Consider the following 21,764-nt stretch of genomic DNA (forward strand, 5'->3'; position numbering starts at 1 on the left):
ACTGAAGCTGCTCTAAAGACAAGACCCTTGAAATGCATTCAACAGCTGATTGCTTCTAGAGATCCATTTCTCTAGATTTGCTTAACATCAGTAATGTATACATTACAGTCATTACAACAGTTACTTTCCAACACTCCAAGATTTTTCCACACCTTACCAGTAACAAAAAAATCAGGTGATTTTCACAGGATCCCACGTTCTTTATAGTAACCAAAAAAATAAATACCACCTCACATTAGGTTTTGGAAAGGAGGGAGAGAAATGAGTGGAAAGAATAAAATACATTAGGGTGCTCCTACCTTCTACTTCCTTGATTATTTAGATTGGGAACCTGAGAGGATGGAGACCAAACACTTCCAAAGACACTGAGGGTTAATGGTTTATTTCTTGGGGACTAAAAACAGTAAACATTTTTCATTTGGCAGCAGCAGTCATCGGAATGAGCCATTGATTCTTTCCATTAACATCAGGCACTCTGCCAGTGGGAACAAGGATGCATTTCACAACTTGTACTTCTAGTTTATTAGGGCGCTTTTGGCAACATCATGGATGATAAGTTAAATTATGGAGGTGTATCAGGGAGAGTATTTTATTTACAGTTAACCCCCTGTGTATTCAGGTTACCTATCAAAAAATTGGGGTTCATCAAAAGGATGTACCTTCAGCCCTTGAAACAATCATCTGAACTATAAAACCTGGCTTAATGAGTTCATCCAATGTGCAACAGCTCTGTGGACTTTCTGTTGACTCCAGACCACCAGAAGTTGCTCTTTGCCTCTTTTTACAGGAGCAGTACAATCCTTCATGAGTTGTCTGCAGTACTGCAGAATAGTCATAGTGCCTAGAAATGGGAGTTGCTGCACCTTCTCATCTGCAGTCTTAACTGTAAACACAAGTAATGGCTAAGGCCAACAAACCAAACTGCTTTCAATGCATCTGTTTGTAATTGTCTGCTTCTGTTGTTTTGATTTGTTCTCTCCCTGAAATACATATATTCCAGAAACGTACTTTCAAAACAGGTTATTTTATGAGGTTACACAGGGGAAGAAGTACTAAAGCCTGGCTTCCTTCATACCTCACTCCTTTCCCTCCATGTCCTAGGCCATCTTCATTCCCTGTCTCCTAGTTCCACCAATACAGAGAACTCCTTTTCCAATATCCACCACTATGCCACCAGATCTGCTCCAGTCTCACAACTATTTCCTTCGCACATCTCATACACTGCCAACATCATTGTTCCCAATATCCTCCGTGCAAGATGCCAACCCTTTTGATCTCATCTACTAAAGGATTTGAGTAACCAACTCACAACCTTGTATGCTTTATCTGTTTAGCTTGCTGTCTAGGCAAGATACAACATTGTTACTGGAAGTAAAACACCTGCTTAGTGTTTGGCAGACTTATCCAAACAGGTAAGGGCAGCACTTGATCAACATATCCGTTTGTGGAGTACACAAATTTCAAATTTCCACAAGCACAAACATTTAGAAGTTCACATTAAGACGTCTAATCTATAGGGGAACGCGTCTGAAACTGATCCACTATGTTTAAGACTTACCAGATGGCAAACAATTAATGCAGACTTCAGTCTAGGCAGCAGGACTGACTATTTCCATAGGAATCAAGTTAGGTCAAAATACTTATTTTACATCAAATTGAAACAATTAGATGAATTAAATCCATTTCTTATTACTCTTATGTATGGCTGGACTTTAAACAGATGGAGATGCCAGAAATGTGCCAACAGCTGAATAGATTCCCAAGTGTGAAAGAAAAAAAAAAAGAAAAACTCCTCTGGGAAACAACTCCAGACTGCCTCAGTCTATAATTATTATTGTTCATATCAAAATATCTTTTGGCTATACAGGAAAAAGCATAATGCATCATTGGGGTTTTTCAGTGATTTCTATTCTTGACTTATAAAATCTCTCATCTGTCTCAGATTACTCACAGACTTGCAAGAGGAAACCCTGAAAATACGATGCATTCTTTGTACAGGAGGCATTTTCACAAAATTCAAATGGCTTTAAAACTAAAGTGCCTTGAAATTTCAAGAAACTGACAATAGAAAGGATTGTCATATCTCACTTTTGAGGCGAAAGTGAGAGTCATGACTGAAACAAACTCAGGAGCCAAAGAAATCTTGCAGTATATAAACCCACTTTGAGATTACGTTCAGTGGAGCTGTATTACTTCATCGTAACCATTAGCCCATAATACTTTAATGTTTACAACCAATAAAGGTAGCAAGAAAAGCAAATGGAAGGTGTAAGAGCAACTTACCTATGAGATACATGCCAATCCAGTCTCCTGCATCCACTTCCTCCTTTATATCCCAGTATATCACTAGGTCCTGTGAGTGCCCAATGGAATAGTAGGAGCTGCTGACCATCAGGGTAGATCGGCTATCTGAAGTGACAAGATCCGTGTCACTGGTAGACCTAGGAATGGTGACTGTCTCATGGGAACTGTTCCTAATGTCCATGTTATGGAACTGGTCAGGATTATAGCTGTATCTGAGCGGCTCTTTGCAGCGGCGCCGATTTTGAGAGTTCCTAGATGGAGACGCCATGGCTGCCAGGCCCAGGAACCTGTTTTGGTACAGATTCTGTAGAGAAAAAAAGAGAAGGAAGTATTTACAGTATGATTAATATGTCAGTTGCATCAAAGTTTATGGAAAGTAGCACATCAGAAAGTAAGAAGGGAGCACCTGGCACTGACATGAGGCACAAGGGTTCGGCAAGAAACAGATACTGCTACTCCAAATTACATTCTTTAATTCTTACCATGAAAACAAGTGCAGAAGTAAGCCATATACCACCAAGCCCAGCTGAAATTGGCTAAGTGTGAGGAAACCAATAGCAGCTGGCTTCCTCTAAGTTACTGCACACATCTAGACACAGACATTGTGGCTATCAGTCTGCTAGAGTCATTCTCTTCAGTAGCAGGAGGCTTTCTACTTCTGACTCCTGGAGTCAGATCCTCTTCTCAGTAATTCTTATTACATTTGCAGAGCAATCTTTTTTAAAGCGCAGTCACTCATTTGACTATTTGGGTTAGATTAGTTAAGTAGGAACTTTTCCTCCCAGCTTCAAACTGGAGGAGTTAGTGTCCTAAAAAGGAGTAATCCCTCATACCAAAATAAAGATGCCTTTACTGAAGTGTAAATACAAACTAAGTGTTGCAGTGTCTTTCAGTTGTGCTGATGGCTTCACATGCTATTCTCCTCTTGGTTTTCTTTTTCAATAGACTGTGAAGTACAATGTCCATCCTCTCTGGCAGGGATTTAGGAATGTACCAGCCAAATAATGGGAATGGAGGAGGTTGCTGCAAAGTAGTCATTGTGTTAGCAGTCGAAAAATTATTTAAATTCCAACCTACCCTCTTTCCTCGAGGCAAGCCAAGTGACTTGCACAAAGTGCGTCATGGTACATGAGTTAAGAGTTCTTGCGAGTTGGTGGATGAAGAATACTTAAATTATGACAGGTTACTTTTGATATGAAGACATGCCCTGATACTGATCAAAATACTGGTTATTGCTTACTTCTGTACTGTTTGTTTCTTCACTTGCCTTCCCTGCCTTCCCTCTTATCTCCCTGCAGCTCTGCTATTTCAATCACTCAGCTTTTCATTATTCATTAGCTTTCCATTATCCATCTGTCGCCAACCACGCTGTCAAGTTCGGTAGACACAAAACCAGACAACTTTCCAGTATGCTATGAAATGCTTTTTCACATGACCAGAAGTCAAATAATCCTTTTGAACTCAAACAAATTAAGCGGAAGAAAAATCATAGCTCCTTTGTCCAGCCAAGCACTTATTTAACCCTGCTATCTTCTACAGCTATGGTAGCACAGAAGAACAATGAGCTCCCAAAAGCAAAATATACATCTATATATTTAATAATACAAATTATTGAGGAATAATTAAGAGGCCTATTATTAAGTCATAGAATTCCATTGCACAAAATGTGTACAAACCGGAAAAAAAAAATTACCCAGCAAGTTTTTCTTTTCAGAATATGCTGTCACTTCGCAGAAATTGCCCTACAATGCTCACAATCCAACGACACAAACCCTCACTTACTAAAAACTGGGTTTATAGGAAAAGTAGCTCAGGCAAGGATGCCACATCTTCGTGCCAGTGTGAATGCGGGCAAGACTGAAGCAAACAATGCAGAAGGCTGCATGAGAAATACAGGAAAATTAGGAAGGAAGTCTGTGAGGGAATGAAGTGCACCATGTTACACTGGATAGCATTTGTTACACACCTGGTGCTACCTTTTCTTTTCTTTACTAAGTTATATTTATTCATGCTTGAAATGGAAAAGATGGCTTGCCTCGTACAAAAAACAGTGTGCTCTGCAAACAGGAAACGCACCATCTTTACATTAAATAAAAAAACCCTAGATGATTCTTGCATGCTGTGAACAAATTTTAACCTGAGAAGCCCTAGAAGCAGTAGAAGTTGTGTATGAACAAATACTGGGCTCTCAACAGTAATTTAAATTCATGCAATTTTCTGTCACATTGTGAAGAATGCATGTGCTGTCACAACAGCAGTTGAGACAATAATCGCTGATTTTATAACAGCGAGATAGCAACAGGAAAAACTTCAAGCCCTGTCTTATGGATTGGTCTGTATCACTAATATGATTTCCTTTGCTCACAGAGCACTACCTATTTCCAAGGCAGACACATTATTTCTGGTGTCCATTTTTCCATTTTTGAATGTTAATGGTGCACAGTATTAATTAACTGCATATCTTTAAATTAAATAATAATTAACAAACATCTAGTTATTTCAGCTTCACCATGAATTAAATCCATTTAATGAAAATGGTATATTCATCAATATGTTCTAATTCTGTAAGAATGGATTTTATTGTATACTTTTATTGTATATATTTTATTGTATGAGTGGTATGAGTAGAGAAACCTGAAAACAACCCACAAGGCTATGGTCTCCAGAAACCTGAGTCTCCCTTATTTCCAACATTGATTCAATACAAATTATCTAGAAGAAAGAAAATCCCCAAACTGAAAAAAAAAAAAAGTCACATAATTAGGACAATATAGTGACACATAATTATCTGGTCTAGATGTCATGCATATATCATAAATAATGCCATACATGCACTGCTTTGTGAGTATGAGTAAACAGAACAAATATCAGGACAAATTCCACATGTGATTACCAGTTCTGCAGCTTTTCCAGGCAACTCTAACAGCATCTGCGTCTGCAAAATGTGCAAGCATCCCCAAAGCCCTGGTGTCTGAATACCAACCATAGAAAAAAGCCTTTAAAAAATTAAAGAAAGATCCTCTTTATTCCTTGCAGAAGCAATATGATCCATCATATAAACCTGGCATGAAAAAAAAAAAAAAAAAAAAGCCTACTATTTTTCAGGGGGTTGAAATTTGTATTTATGCCCTTTATCCCTTAGTGGTGTGTCTAACATTAAGCATATCACACACACTTAGCTATAGACTCATTTTTATTATACAGTGTACAGTGTAAATTATAAAGTGAGAATAGTGAATGGTCAAACCGTGATCCAACAGCACAATAGAACAGTTTTTCAGATTTTGTCTTAAAAGTGCTCGTATTATCACATTTAGATATATTGTGCCTATGATATGCCCACTATGGACTTGCCTTAAGATGAGGGTCTCAGTATTACCTTGGTGACCAAACTACTGCTCTGCTTGTCTGTTTCCTATGTCTGAGCTCACCTAAGACAGAAAGCACAAAGTGACAGGAATAAAGTTTCAGTTCTATCAACAGTGTTCAGTTATTTTTGTGTTCAGCACCCAAAGTAAAAGATATAAAGGTCTTTCCTTTGACATCTCTCATTTGGACATACATAATAACATCACAAATCACCAAGGCTAGAAAAGACCTCTAAGATCATCTAGTCCAATTGTCCACCTGTCACCAGTATTTCCCCACTAAACACATCAACATCAAAAGTGCCCCTCTCACAACATCTGAAGGTCTCTTGAACACCGGTCAGTGACTCAGCCATCTCACCCGAGCAGACTGTTCCAGTGCCTGATCACTCTTTCAGAGAAAAAAAATTTCATAATGTCAGATGTGAACCTCCCTTGGTGCCACTTGAGGCCATTGCCTCTAGTCCTATCACTAGTTACACAGGAGAAGAGGCTGACCCCCATCTCACTACAACCTCCCTTCAGGTAGTTTAAGAGAGTGATAAGGTGTCCCCTTCTCCAGACTGAACAATCCCAGTTCCCTCAGCCATTCCGCTGAATAAGACTTGTGCTCCAGACCCTTCATCAGCTTTGTTGCCCTTCTTTGGACACATTCTGGGGCCTCAGTGTCTTTCTTGTAGTGCAGGACCCGCAGCTGAACACACTACTCAAGATGCAGCCTCAGCAGAGCAGAGTACAGGATGACAATCACCTCTGTGTTCCTCGCTGCTGGCACAACACTGGTTGCTGTGACCAAGTGCAAGGACCTGACATTTAGTCCTGTTGAACTTAATCCCACTGGCCTCAGGCCAGAGATCCAGCTTGTCCAGATCCCTCTGAAGGGCCCTCCTACCCCCAAACAGGTGATTACTTCCTCCTATTTTAGTGTCATCTAACAGTTTATTGAGAGTGAACTCAATCCCCTAGTCCAGGTCACCAATAAAGATATTCAACAGGACAGGCCACAGTACTGACTGCTGGACAGCAGTACTCGTGAGCAGTCACCAGCTGAACTTAATTCTGTTCACCATCACAACTAAGATTATGAAAAACTGGGTTACAGAGATTTTTTAAATTAATATCCATTCAAGGCACATAATTAATATAATCACTGTTGGACAACACACAGGTTCTCCACTGCTATCAGCTATGCTAGTGTAAATTAGAGTTTCCTTAAATTAATCCACTAATTAAATGCCTTTTTCATATCAGAAAGAGTCCTTTTGTGTACAGGCAGCACAGCAACAAGAATTTAGCCAAAAATATCCATGTGTCGAATAAAATTAGCTCTGTAAAGTCCTACTGATAATGAGATTTTTGGAGTATTATCTGTAGGCAGAACCTGTCTCTTATTTACATTACTTGCTCCATCTGACAAACGTCAGATAAAACCAAATTTTAGGGTATTGTTCTTTTGTAGAAATGCAACTCCAGCAAGGGAAAGAAGAAAGGTGCATGCAAAGGAAATGATAGACAAGATCTGTAAAGAAAACTGATCTCAAAAAATGCATGAATAGAAAAATTAATCAGTAAACACTGAAAAAAACGTTTCACAAATTTTACTTCCACGTTCCCTCACTTTCATACTCATAGCTCCCTGTGGTCCACTGCTGTTTGGCACTGTGCAGCAGGACTGTTGCAAGCGCTGCCTTTCCTTCACTGCCCCAGAAAACAGTACCAACTCCCTCTCCCGAATCTCATAATAATCTTTACAGCAAATTTCTCCAAAGGATTCAGAGGTGCCATACAGCAGCTTCCACTGGAGAGCTAGAGTGCCTCCTGCCTGAGGAGATGAGGATATTATTTGGGATTATTATGTCAGAAGGGTACACAATGCCTTAGCAATACTGAGATAGGTTCTGCAAGGAGCCACCTCTATTTGCTTTTCAGAAATTTCAGAACCGTCTTTCAGATACTCAGTCTGATAACTAGTTACTTGCTACAAATGCTTTGACAGAGCAGCTGTATCTCTGCAGGTTCAGGATGGTGGTATGATAGTCTTTTAATGCCCATAAAAAAGATATTGTCTGATATGATTGAAATACAGCTGGCCACTGGAGTAACAGCAGAAGGGGAAACTACAAGAAGACTCTATTAGTCAGCACGACAAAGGGCTCTAACTAAGGGGTATGAAGACATTCAGATGTCTGCAAGCAACACTGAAACCAGGATTCCATGGGCAAGTACTGAGAAAGATAGTGAGGTAACTCCGTATGATGGGAAGCCTGAGACACAGCACATTCGCCAGACAGAAAGTTTAACAAGACTGTAGCCAAGTCTGACATCATGAGCAAACTGGACATGCGGTTGCCCATTTCTTCGTTTCTCCTCTGGAGATGAAGATTCTTCTGATCTGCTTTGCAAATGACAAGTAAAAGGCTTTGTGTTGTGTACGACAGACAGAGGAGTCAAGACACAAAAATTAGAGCAGGCTGGTAAAAGACAGAAATTATGACAGCAGAACTCTTACAGTAAATTAAGATCACTTCTATCAAGGAGGATATTGCACAGAAATATAAGGTAATATCAGTCTCTATTAAAGATTCAATTGGGTGGTCAATTTTAAAAACAAATTTAAAACTCAAGTCATGGCCCAGGTGTGAACACAGAGCAACACTTCAAGACCAGGCCACAAAGTCAAGCAGCAAAAAAGCACTGCCTATAAGGCTTTTATCTTTAACATCAAGCTGAGCCTACCAAAAGGGCATTCTGCATAGAAAGCTTTTTTACAGGCAACTTCTACAAAATGAGAAACCCAGCTCTGTTGGGTGGAAGAGGAAAAAGGCTGTGTGAAAGCAAAAACATTGAGAATGAATCCCTCCTTATGAAGAACACTGACATTTCCCATCACTGAGGACACAGTACAATCAACCCTGAGATTGGATACTACTGTGAAACAAAAGGATTTGGACAGCCCCGAGAACTGTACAGGATCAGACCCTTTACTTGAGAGGCACAGGAATGATTTCTCTGAGCTCCAAAGGAATCATTTAATAGCATGACAGTGTTACAGGCTCCCACAAATCTAATGAAAAAAACCTTTATCCTGCAAGGTATTACAGAGTGTACAGATGAATTCGCTGTTCTTGGGAAGACTGAAATGAAGGAGGTTGCAAATGTTACAAAGGGTTGCATGCTGTAATAACATCAAAGAACATTTGTCTTAATATTGCACATCTATGGCACATTGTATATATATTTATGTCTATAATAAACACTAATCGGAAATCAAAGCCATTATACATCTGCAGTGGGTCAAATGGGCATTAATAGGTAGTTCATTTTTCCATTTCCTGACCTTTCTGCATTTCCAGTCTAGCTTTACTGCTATGTTAATGCACCCTCTTCCATTTAACTCTGCTTCAGTGATGTGCAAATCATTGTGAAAATCTGAATCAAAATGAAAGAGCTGGCCCCGAGGTCAGACTGGCAAGGTTCAGTGCTAGTGTGTGGGATTGATTCTCCATGCAGGCACATTAGTCACTGCAGCAAGATCTGGAAGCACAGAGTCAGAGGTACTCTTAGCATCTACAGAATACATCCAGTAACTACGCTCAACAATTAAGAGCAGTCCACATTTTCTGAGAGCACTTAAGCAATCTCCTGGGCACAAGTAGATGGAAGTGGAACTATAGGGCAATATAAATTAAGGCAGAAAATTGGAGTTCAGGAAAAGGAAAAAAGTTAAAAATGCTTTTTCTCTTCTCTGTCTGGAAGAAGTAAGAAAAGAGTGCTGCTCAGTGAACTCAGGAGAGCATGCTAAAAAGAACACATACCACATTTCCAATTAACTGATTCTAAGAATTAAGATTTGCATTGTATAACCAACCAATCTTCTGTGTGAAAATGGCATTTTACTGCTTTGGGCTTTTTTTTTTTTTTACCAGACCACTCTAAGCTTCTACATTGTAAACTACTTCTGTCACGCTGGGAGCAATTAACAACTGCATTCAACAAGTTTGTACAGACACAGTGATAAACCAGTCACAGTTCACTACAGATAGCACTGGAAAGTTTCTGCAACAGAATGCAGTGAAGAAGAAAATTAATTTATTAATTTCTCTCAAATTGTTAGCATGAAAACAGTATCATTTTTGAAAATTGGCACAGCAAGGAATGAGAAGCAGCCACCAGACTTATGCATTAGAGAAAAAAGGATCTGAAATATTCCCAACATTTGTAAAAGACATTTGGGTATGAAGCAACAGCTAGACGTACAGTATGTCCTCAATATAGAAACTCAAGAAGATAACTGCAAGGAAATAGTACAAGGGTCAATATGGTAACATTTTAAACTGTGATTAACACTGCACAGCTTCACTGTTCCTTTCACACTACAAGATTAAAGAAGGAACATTAGAATCTGCTCATGTGCTATTATCAAATACTCTGAAGTCCACAGTGCTACCTTTTGTTGTTGCTTTATGACACACAGAACAGGAAATCTGTATTCTGTCTTGGTTTTAAATACCAGCAGCAGGCAGGGAAGTGCCACTACACTGCTAACGGGTAAGACAGATGCAGCACAGGGACTGTCTCTCTTCAAAGAGAGAGAGATGAAGCACTCACCTGGTAGAGGAATGCAGCCCCTGCCTAACAGCTATCCCCATGTCCATCAACTCCAGCTTCACAGTCACAGCCCTAGTGACTGCAATGCCAAAGACAAAATATCACTGCTTCTCATCTTTTCAAACACAAGGAGAATATTTGTAAACAGTAATCACTTCAAGTAAAAAACACACGATTATCATTCAGTACCAAGTAGTTTGTTTGATCTGCTATTTGAAGTAAAGAAGCACAGCCTCAGCAGAGTTGTCCAAAAAACTCTGTGTGCCTCATAACAGCTGATTATTCTTTTTGTCCAATTACTCTACCCATCAGATCTAGCTGGATTTCTCTGGTCTCCAAGGAACTCTGTATACTCTAAAGGAGTTCAAGAGGAAAGAGGGAGATGACACTCTCTGCAGGCTGAAATTGCTGGTTTTCTATGAAATGAGCAACTGGTATTCGTACTGAGAGTGCCGAGAAGCCCTAACCACACTGCTTCAGTTCCACACAATACAATAACAACCACTTACCTGAAGGGCTTTCGTAACCAGTGGCTGCATCTCTTCCAGTACATACCCCGCTCAAAATACCACTGTCATTAATGGCACTCACAGTGCCCCAGATTCACCCAATTCCCACTAAGCACCTAAGTCACTAATTTAGGGATGCCAGTTCCCAAGACTTTCCACATAGGCAGAGGCAAGAGACAGGTCTCCTCCTAGAAAAGACTGAGACCAGATAAGGTTTTCCCTAGGATTATTCAGCTCCGCCTCTCTTCACCTGTTCAGATAGCCTGTGACTGGTGGGATCCCACATTAAGTCAGATGGGACGGAGTAAGATCCATGCATAAACATTTTGAGCTCTAAGACTTCATAAAGAAAGACATAACTGGGAAAGCATTCCTGAGTGTGTCTTCTAATTACATATAGGCAGGTGAAATAGAAACACATCATAAGGCACATTAAAAGCAAGCTCTACTATCTGATTACTTAAGAATACTTAGGCTTTCTAGGCAACAGTATAAAATTACTGCAATGTATATGGTACTTTTGGGGAAAGAAAAAAACGACCTAATTAAAAAAAAAAAATTCTCAGGATTTCACAAATGCTGCTTGTATAGATCTCCTCAAAAATTTAATATCAGTAAATATAGCTGAGGTTTACAGGAAAAGCCATGAAGAAATGTTGCAAAATTTAGGAGAATATGAAGGAAATGATGCAGAGTAAATGTGAGCTGTGGAAGGATATCCAGTAACATACCATATTTCCCAGAAATGTCAGCTACAGTCATCTCTCTGCTTAGAAGTGGCCCCACATTTCCCAACTCGAGTCCAAAGACTCTTCTGAAAACTTTTTGCTGAAAAAGCCTTAATTTCTTATGGTGTGAGAGTTTTAAAAACCCCAACATTCCCTGACATCAGGGCTATAGTATACCTTTCACCCCAAGTGTTTAAGTGTTTACTAAAAAATAAAGCTTGTTTTACTTCTGTACTGCATACTGCTATCAGAGAGAAGGAAAAAAGAAGCAAGTCAAATGTATTATATCAATCTTAGGCACAACGTATTGTTTGTAAAATTCTCACACACACAAAAACGCAACAAAAACCAACTAAGCCCAGATACTGTATGTTTGTAATATTGATTATCCCCCCTTCAGACACAAGCATGAATCTTTGCACACCAAAGGTTTGTGAAGGTGCATACTGAAGAAGGATTTATCCTGCAAAGCTTGTACCTAAGCATGTACTATTTCTACCAGTGACACTTCTCTCTCTGCCCACTCTGCACAACACAAAGGAACGGATCCATTCACATGTCCCAAGGTATCCATCGCTGCCATTAGTTGCAAAATCCCCACACACATCATGAGCATCATTCCCTGTAAAAAGGGTGAAGGGCTTCCCGTCCTCTCTCCCTTGACTCTAGGCTGCCAGCAAGGTGTCCCCCCCCTCCTCTGCCATGTCCATAAATGACTGTGTGTCTTTCTTGTATTCTTCCCTTTCTTCTCTTGTAATTCTCAAAACATCTCTTCCTCACTTGGTAATATGACCATCTTTTTCTCACTCCTAGACAGGAAGGGACAGTGAATAAGGCACTAGGTGCTGTACAGCCATAAGACAGGCACTGGTTTCCATGTGGGGACAATGAATACAATAACCAGGAGGGATGACAAGCAACTCTCTTCATTCCTGGTTCTTTACAGGTGACCATGGTTGTAGACTCTCCACTCCAGAGCAAAGAAAGTGTTTTAAATCTCAGTTCATTCATTGCATCTACACTCTGTTATGCTTCTAACCTCCATATTCATTTCTTTTTAAGAGGAAAATGATTTGAAGTGCCAGCTTCTTAATCTCCTAAGGCTGAGAGGCAGGGTGGAGGCAGGTAGGTCTGAGCAGGCTGCTGGGTATTAATGCCTACATCAACCACTTCTTTGATCCACAGACAACAACAAACCAGGCATCAGCTTGCTTGGCATGCCCTCAGCTCTGTCTTCCACCTTTCAATGGAAATTAATTGTCCACAGAGATCTCATGTTATGCTATCTCCGGACAAATGAAGAAATGCCATTGCTGAGTGTGCTTGATGTTGCATCCAATGAAATTAAAGGCAAAACTCTCTCTGATGTCAGTGTGGAACAAGGCGACTTTGCAAAACAAAGCAACATCCACATAGTTCTCAACAGCTGCAGCAAACAGTTTCACAACTTTAAGGGCAGCTCCACAACTGCGTTATCTTCACATTTTAACTAAAGCACTTCAAATGTTACCAACCATGCCATCACCTAGTTTGCTGGAAAATGCACCAAGCACACAAATCAATAAATTGCCTTTTAGGACACAAATCACAGAATCAAATCCTTTGTCTGAAAGTGCTGTCCAAGTGCTTCTCAAGTTCTGGCAGGCTTGGAGCCATGACCCCAGGGAGCCTGTTCTACATAAGTTACTTGATATTACAGGTTTTTTAAAAAACAAAAATCTGTCCTAAGAGATGTTTTGAGCTGATCAGTACTTCTAATTTTGCACTGAAAAACTCTAAAGGAAAATATATGTATGCCTAGTAATTCCTCAGATCCAGTATTTTGTTCCTAAAAATAATCCTGATTCCACTGAGAACTTTTAATATTACTGACAAACCACAAAGCAAAGTTTAAAGGGTGAGATTCCTTTGCTTCAGGACAGGTGGAACTAGTCTAGATATTAAATTTCCAACCCAGATACCTACTTAATGCTTCATCTCAATTAAAGGTTGCTTATGTTTTGATTGTATAAATCATAATAAATTGTTCTTATAATTGTATTCCTGAGAAAGAAAAGAAATGGGGCAAACAATCCCAAGAGGAAGCAAGTCATTCTGGTATTACAGTCTAGCCTGAGAATAAGATTCAAATTTTACAAAGAGAAAATGTGAGGTCTTCAAAAAGGGCTCAAAAAATATCTTATATGAGGGAATAGCAGCTGTGTTTGGGGACCCTGCTGCCCTCTAAAAAAGACAGCCCCAAACTACATGCCAGCCACTGCCATCACGAAGAGAAACTGGACATGCACTATGAGGAAGTGCAAGGGTTGTCACAAGGTCGAGTTCTGAACTTCAGCCACCCTTAATATGCTGCTGGTACACCTCTAACACAGTAATTAGATATTAATATACTGTATCACAAAATCTTGTTTATGGTCATATGTCTGTTCAAATTATCATGGTAGGTTCTAATTTCCTTTTTCATTTTACTCTAATACAAATTTTTGTGGTCCTATGTCCTTAAGATCTCAGGAGAGTTTTCAGATAAGAACAACATTGGTGAGAGAGACCACAAAAGTCCTATTTTACTCACAGACAAAAATACATGACTGTTCCTGAAGAAGGTTCAAGTCATAGCTTCATTTCACTTCATTGAGCTCTGCAGTTAGAGCTAACAGCTTTTTTGGTTCCTAGCAGAAGTATAGTTTGTAAGACTGCACTTATAAAAGTGAAAAAAATAAAATTAATTTACTTTTCTAGTAACAACTTCTCTGTCAATGAAGTGTTCTAAATCCATGGAGGATTAGCTTCCATTGCAATGCAATGAAAGGGTAGATTTTAAACAGCATTCATAAAAACCTGTGGATTTAGGCAAACTGGAAAACTATTCAGCTCTACCAGTCATAAACCCAAGTTCTGAAAGAAAGACTGACAATCATACGGCCCATCATAGCAGTCACACTAACAATTACATCTCACTGAATTTCTTGTTCTAGGACCTGGTTCCAGTCTGACCAGACCCTGAAAATTGTCGTGTCCAATTTTGTGCACAAATCAATTGAGAACTGTTTGGTGGGTGGCTCATCCTTTAAAATTAATAGTGGTTCTTGTTGTCCGACAATTCATAGAAGATGACATTCAACCTAGACTTAGTAAAACTGGAATGTCAGAGAGGTTAAAATTTGGCTTTTGATCAGGTAAGCAGTTCTCAAACACTACAAAAATTCATTTTGTTGAAGACCCGTGAACAGAAAATATACTAATTTGAGAAGTTTATCACTTGTAATACATGAGCTAATAGACCTCATACTAAAGTCTCCAGTAGGAGTTCTTCAGTATTAGTGATAAGTAGTTCACTACTGTGTTTTTCTAACCTCTAACTAGAAGCAGATTATTTGTATTGAAGACATTCAGGTGTCATTTGGAGAGCATTCATAGAAACAAGAACAAATCAACAGAGGAATTAATGAAGCTATTTTCCTGCAGCACTGTTATCTTCACCACCAGATCTCTACCAAAATCTCGTATCCTGTCCATTTCCCTGCAAAAATAAAAAATAAAAAAATCCCACAACACCTCAAGAAAGATCCAGATAACCCCAGCAGTAGAAGCTGGTAGTAGGAGGGCTCTCTGCCTGCCTTGCCCTGCCCTACATGGTTCTACTGTGTCTCTCCATCCACTCAGACCTTGAAGAATCTCAGTTATCTCAGACTGCTACTCCTCTCTCTGCTGCTTGAAATTAGCCAACAGCTTCAGAAGTAATTAGTTATGGGAGTGACAGACAGACAGGGAGTGCAATCATAGGAGCCTTGTCAGCCTGGGAAACTAGGCTATACAAATTGTAGTCAGGCTCACAAGTTTAACTGATTACTCACACAAGGGAATTTACTCAAGTGTGCATGTCTGCAGAAATAGGTGCTGGGGTTGGTTACAAGCTGTTATAAAAATGCAACAGAAGCCAAATCAAAGTGACTTTGTAGGAGCAGGATTTGACCTAAAATTTAACACTGTGCTACATCCTTTCCAGCTCCATTCTTCCTAATTAGTTTTTCACATACAGAGTTCAATGATTATTCTCACGCAGGTGGGAAACTTTAATTACAAATGAAATAAAGCGCATATGTATGATCAATTTCCAGCTTCCTAGTAAATCTGTTGTGATTTTTTATTCAGTGATAAAGGGGGAATCGAGCTTGCAATTTTTCTTTAAGAAGTAAAGAAATTCATAGAAATGAAAACTTAGTGTCATGAAAAATGAACTCACATTACAAGGTAAAAAAAAAACAAACTCATATACATTTTTATTTTTTAAATCCCAATTCAGTTGTAGAACATAATCACGTAAGAGTCAGAGATTATGTATTTGACAAAGCTTTCTCTGTGTATTGTAGAATAATGCTTTTCAAAATGCTGTAAATTGTTTAAAATTAAACAAACATTCACTGATTTTAATTAGTTCTATCACACAGAATCTCACAAGCTAATGGAATTTTTCAGACAGTTTATCTGTTGGCTTTGAAGAGATGGACCATATATTGAGAAGAAACTTAAATTCACAATGAAAATACTTGCACACACCAAAAAAATAACCCTGGGATATGTCACACAAGGCAGAGCTGCAAAATACTATGGATCCAATGTAGGTGTCTACTTTGGAAATTCTGAGTGCAAATTAACAGCATATTTACCTTTTACAAATAAATACATAAATATGAAAACAAAACCAACCCACAATTATGAAGCCTTTTATTTCAGATTTTTAGAAGGTCCATGAGCTTCCAGCTGACAACAGATGATTTCATACAAGATTTTAAGGCAGCATCACAACTTCAGAGACACAGTGCATGGTTCATTTCTGATGTTGTCAGGGTACTGTTCTTTGGTACAGACAGCAACTCATGCACATGGGCATGGATCCACACCAAATATTTTAGTTATTTTGCACTGAAATATTCCCTGAATGTTTCAGACTTTGCATCAGATCCTGACCCACTAAGCCGTTTAGTACACTTTTCTGTTTCTCAGTACATGAGGTTAGGAAGCCCTTCATCTTCACAGCCCTCCTGCTGACTGGTATAATGGAAAGAAAGGAAAACTTATCACCAAATTTCACTGCAAGTACTCCCATTCTAAACAGTCAAATGCTAGTGGTGTCTGGTTGTGCTGTTTTTTAATGCATGTCTTGCTGTCTGCTGGTGCCCCTCATCTCCCCTTGCAAGACTGGCAGATAATAAGCAAATAAGAGAGAACCCTTCCTTCAATTAAACTAGTGCTGGAAATAGGATCTGACATAAACAGGAAGAGGGAATTGTGCCAGAAATTAATTTATTTCTTAATATTTCCATCAAGACACAACTCTCATCCTAGCCAATATTTATGCTACTCTAATTAAAGACATTATGAGAGCAAGAGCTTGAGCTCCCCACCCACCTCTCATCCTCCTGCAGTTTTGCCCAGCTGCTGTCTCCGCCTGCTACCCTACCTCCCTGAGGCTGAGGGCCTGGGAGAAAGCCTAGTGCTACACATGCAGGTAGCTAAATCCGCTAAATGTTTAGATTTTAATGGATCTGCTATCTCTTCTGCCAATCAGACAAAGTTATGAGAAGATATCATTAGAAATACTGTGTATGTTTTTAAAGCATAAAATTAAGCAGTTGCAAAATGCATTACTTTTGCTCTATGGGAAGGCTTACGGCATGAAAACAGCATTCAGGTATGGCTTCACCTACATCTGCTTTTTTATAATAAAGAAAGATTCATGTAACTGATGTTGGCTTTTTAATTATTTATTTATGTTGCTTAAGAACTACACTGCAGAAGAACATTTTGAAGAGTTTCTCCATGTTGAGAACCTCAGGGAGCAATTCTACACCAACAGTGTTTCATTTAGGAATACTAATATATCTTTTTACTACAGCTAACTTACCTGATTAAAAGCATGACCTCCCCACGTGATTATTATTATTATTATTGTTGTTTGGTTTTAATTTTATTAAAACCAATGACTATAAAAAGGACATGCTATAATAGTCACAATTAGACTGAATATAAGATGTGTACAAAAGCTTATTTTTTTTAAGAAACATACCAATGTAAACATCCTTCCCTAATGAAGAATTAAGTTCAATTCAAAAGGCCAACATACTGTTCCTTGTCTCATTTAGAGAAGATTTTTTCTAAAAACCAGGAATGTCTTGCAGGAGCTAGTGCCAGCCATCTATGAGAGCACCAACTTCTTTCTGAGACCTTATTTTGCTTTTGCCACAGCAATTTTTCAATTGCATTTTCACCATCTTCAGTCTTCTATAGCTTCTGAGGAGATTTGGGCACTTACATTAAGAGATTAACTTCTCTGTACAGCTTACCACGGTTAAGGGAAAGAAAAGAGCACTCTGAAACACCAAGAGGAGCTTAACTGTGCTCTGCTGACTGTGTACATTGGGAAGATAACATAACGGAACTAAATTTGGTGCTTGAACGCAGACCTGTGCTAATGCTGAGGCTCCTCTAGAGGTTTGGAATGGTCCTGCACCTGGCAAGACTTCAAACTGTTAACAAATAACTGGCATTTATCTTAAATATCTATGTGCAACTCAAACAAGGGATCATCCACAAGGTCAGCTATGTACTATGCAGGTACATACTGTTCAATTGCTATAGACCACATTGAGCTTTTTTTTTTAGTTTTCCTAAAGTACTCCATGCAGAGATAGAGAACAAAATTTTCTTCCCAATTATGACAAGAAAGAAGAAAAAAGAATGGCTGGAAATACTGTTGTAAGTTTGGTTCAATGTGTTTTCCATTCAGGGTGAAAGAAATGAGGAGGTAGGGCAAGGAACTGGGGAATGACTCTTCCATTTTTGGTGTGGTTTTTTTTAAGCATTTTTTTCCCCTCTAGATAAAGGGGAGAGTGGTAGAAACTGACCAAGCTGCAGATTCAGTTAATGAATGTTGTTCCCTAAAAAGTTCTGTGATGCATCTAACATACAGCCAGCTCTTTGTGATATGTGCTTGTGAGCTGCATCACTCAGACAAGGCTGAGTACAGCTGTCCTCAGACTGGGTACTTGTTCAAAACTTGGGAAGGTTCATCACCGCAGGTGAACTTAGAAACACTGCAACATAGATCCCTCTGGTACCCAAGTGAGAAAAGCATTTTGCTCTTACACTTTTCAAAGATATAACGCAATCTGTTTTATTAACACAACTACTTTTTAATTCTTTCCTTCAATTGCATCTTCATGGGTATTTACTAGAGATGACTTACTGCAACGTCCACCTCTTGAGGGAAGATAACCCTCCAGGGTGGAATGTGGTGGATAATCCATGTTAGCTCCCAAAGAAATGTGACCTGTGACCTTAGCTGTTAACAAACACCAGGGGAGCCTGCAATGCCAACGCTAAGAAGAAAACGACACAGAACATGGAGTGGGATGGAAGCCCCATGGCCAAACCAGGGCTGGGGACTTGATGATACTGTTGGGACTGATAAACTACCTTGTTGTTGTTGCCCTGAGTCGGTCCAGAGCCAGCAGTTTTCCAACTTCCTGTCAAAAGCATTGTGTTCCCTAAGTAAACTTTCCAAAATAAACGTATGTTTGACTAGAGTCACTCAAGCTCCACCTGAAACTAAGAAAATAGTGTAAAAATGGCTTAAGAGAGAGGAAATGGGAGAGAAGATAAAATTGCAAGACAGTGCTGACTTCTGAGGTCATTCAGCAGGCTGAGTCTCTCTTCTACCCTCACTGGAATGCCAACTGGATAAGATTTGCACACCCAATTACACCAAGTGCTTCCCTGGGAAATTTAGAAATCTCTATAGGTTTGTTCCATGATTTAATGCAGTTGCAGTTAGCTGTATTATTCATGATCCTGGTTAATCTTGCATGCACCAACAATTCAAAAGAATCTGTAATCTGCTGCTTTAATAAACCACACTGTTTACTAATCTAGCCATGAGAGTTCTTGCTGGGCCCAGCCAAATTTCTAAAGGGTGGTCACGAGGGTCCATCTGAATGCTGCTAGATGAATTGAGCAGTGTGCTGTTGGTGAACACATAATTGTGGCAGTTCATATATTGAACATGACTGGATTTACAGTGCTACCTTGGGCATCAACAGAATTCAAGCACAGCCACCCCCAAACCCTGTGACATCCAAGGACAAGATGGAATGCAGGGGGTTTATTTTCTGCTAGATTCCTTTTCCCTTTTCAAGCAACATCCTTTACTTAGGAAAGAACATGCTTTCCTACAATGAACAGAAACTTCTCTTTCAGGGGGATATTTATTTTATTTAAGTTTTGGACAGCAGCCAGATTGAAATCCTTTTTTCTTTTCTTTCTTTTTTTCTCCCCAGAGTAATGGGGGAAAAAAATAGCCCTACTAAATCCTCTGGATTACATCATGCAGTAATTTCAAACTTCATACTGTTGGCATGTGGAGCTTCAGGTGGTAAACAGTTTTCACAAGCTAGAACATTCAAGAATCACCAAAAGTAGCATTCTTTCCATGACTCTCCAACAAGTTTTGAGATGTATAGCACATACTTCTGGGAAAACATACACGTACATGCGTACAATATCACTGGGCTTACAGCTATGGAGAGGTAAAAGGAGGAGTGCTGTTGAACACTGTCATAAAAATTCAGTTGTTGTCTTGTTGCACAAATTTTCCCAGCAATAACAGTACCGCTTAAGTTGCACACAGGCAAAACAGCCAGTGACAGAAACTCTCACTAGCTGCACAGTGCAAAATTCAATACAAAAAGGATACATCCTTATGAATCTGGAAGAACATAACAACCTATTACATACATGGCTGTTCACAGAATTCCTGTTCTTTGTAGAATTAAGGTTATTTGGTGGATTAGTAACGAAGAAAAATATAAAAACAAATAACATAAACAAAAACCCCAACCATAACAACATTTCAGTGGCAGAAATAATACTTGATAAGCTTTAATGCACATTCTGGCTCTCTTTGATAATGCATGGCAATTTAGGGAACTAAGCTGTGCAGGAAGATGCATACGGCAGCAGTGTTTTATGCATGCAGATCATCTCACAGGTCCCCTAGAAGTGGTTAGTGACAGTCAGACATTCCCACAGCTCACACATTAGTGTCTACTGTGATGGCTCATTTGTGTCTTCAGGATTCCAAATTAATTCATGGTTAAAAGCTGCAGCTTTCAGGTAATGCCTTGTGAAGGTGAGTGGTTGATGCATTCTGTGCTTTGCCTATGCATAAACACGTGCAACTGAAACATTATGGTTGCCTGCTGCTCCCAGGACCTCCTTGCTAGGATCTTAAGAGAATTACCATGTCTTGAGCGGATACTGGACAGGTCATGTTAAACACAAAACTAAAACAACACTGACATCAGATGGTTACTTAAGTTCAGAAACAAAACGGAAACAAGAGAAAAGATCACTTGTGAAGTTTGGTTGGACATGTTGAAGAGATGCTCAAATTACCTGAACTGCTTTGTTTTATCTTAAACATGGACCAGGGGCAGCTGCAATGAGCTCTGAGCTTTGGCACATTCCATTATGAATGATAGTGAATTTATAATGGAATGGTATGGATGGGTTTTATAATCAGAAAAACACACTGACCTTAACACTACACAGGTGGAGCAGCATAATGACCCGCCAATTGTAAGCGCATCAATTCCTGGGGAAAAGTTCAATGAGGTTAACTCAGCATGTATCCCATAACCAACATAAGCGACATTTAAAAACACTGCTCTTCTACCCAAACTGTCTTTGCCAACATTGTATTAATTGTCTTGATTCACTGTTCAGCACTCAGTTAACCACTCAGTTAACTACTCTTAACCACGGTAACAATGGACAATATTATTCTTTGATACAGCAGGATGTTGTCATGCACTTCAACACTAAAATATACGTGGTTAAAAAATAAGAATGGGATTAACTACAGTAAATTTTGCAGGCTGTACAGAATTAGTTATCATATTAATTTAACTCAAGAAGCATCTGAAAGAGAACAAGAAGTAGCAGCCTGGGTACAACAAAAGACACCATCAGTGGATTTTCAGCTTCATCATAACATTGTCACATTGAAGGAGCTTAGATAGGTGGCACCCAACTAGCATTTCTGTTTCCCATCATTCATTGATATTCTTGTATATCTGCAAAGGAAGTTAATTTCAATGTGACGTACTTGAGCAGATGTGGGATCCAATAATTTTAGTAGTTCAAAATCAGACCACAAAATAGCAAGTGAATCTCTACTTCTCTAATTA

The 21,764-nt window shown here is 39.2% G+C and overlaps 1 protein-coding gene across 4 annotated transcripts in view; it reads right to left on the bottom strand.

Moving 5' to 3' along the window:
* Positions 1-21,764, bottom strand: part of HECW1 (HECT, C2 and WW domain containing E3 ubiquitin protein ligase 1) — a 266,177-nt gene that overhangs the window by 180,730 nt on the left and 63,683 nt on the right. For 3 of the 4 annotated variants that reach the window (XM_065752992.1, XM_065752994.1, XM_065752991.1), the window contains exon 2: positions 2,284-2,608. In XM_065752992.1, coding sequence (XP_065609064.1) covers positions 2,284-2,608 — 325 coding nt within the window. Of the gene's footprint in view, positions 1-2,283; positions 2,609-21,111; positions 21,170-21,764 lie in introns of those variants that run through there. The other variant, XM_065752993.1, reaches the window with a different exon arrangement.

Source organism: Cyrtonyx montezumae, unplaced genomic scaffold, assembly GCF_038088225.1.
Source record: "Cyrtonyx montezumae isolate F1298 unplaced genomic scaffold, pur_monq_1.0 scaffold_8, whole genome shotgun sequence".
NCBI lineage: Eukaryota > Metazoa > Chordata > Aves > Galliformes > Odontophoridae > Cyrtonyx > Cyrtonyx montezumae.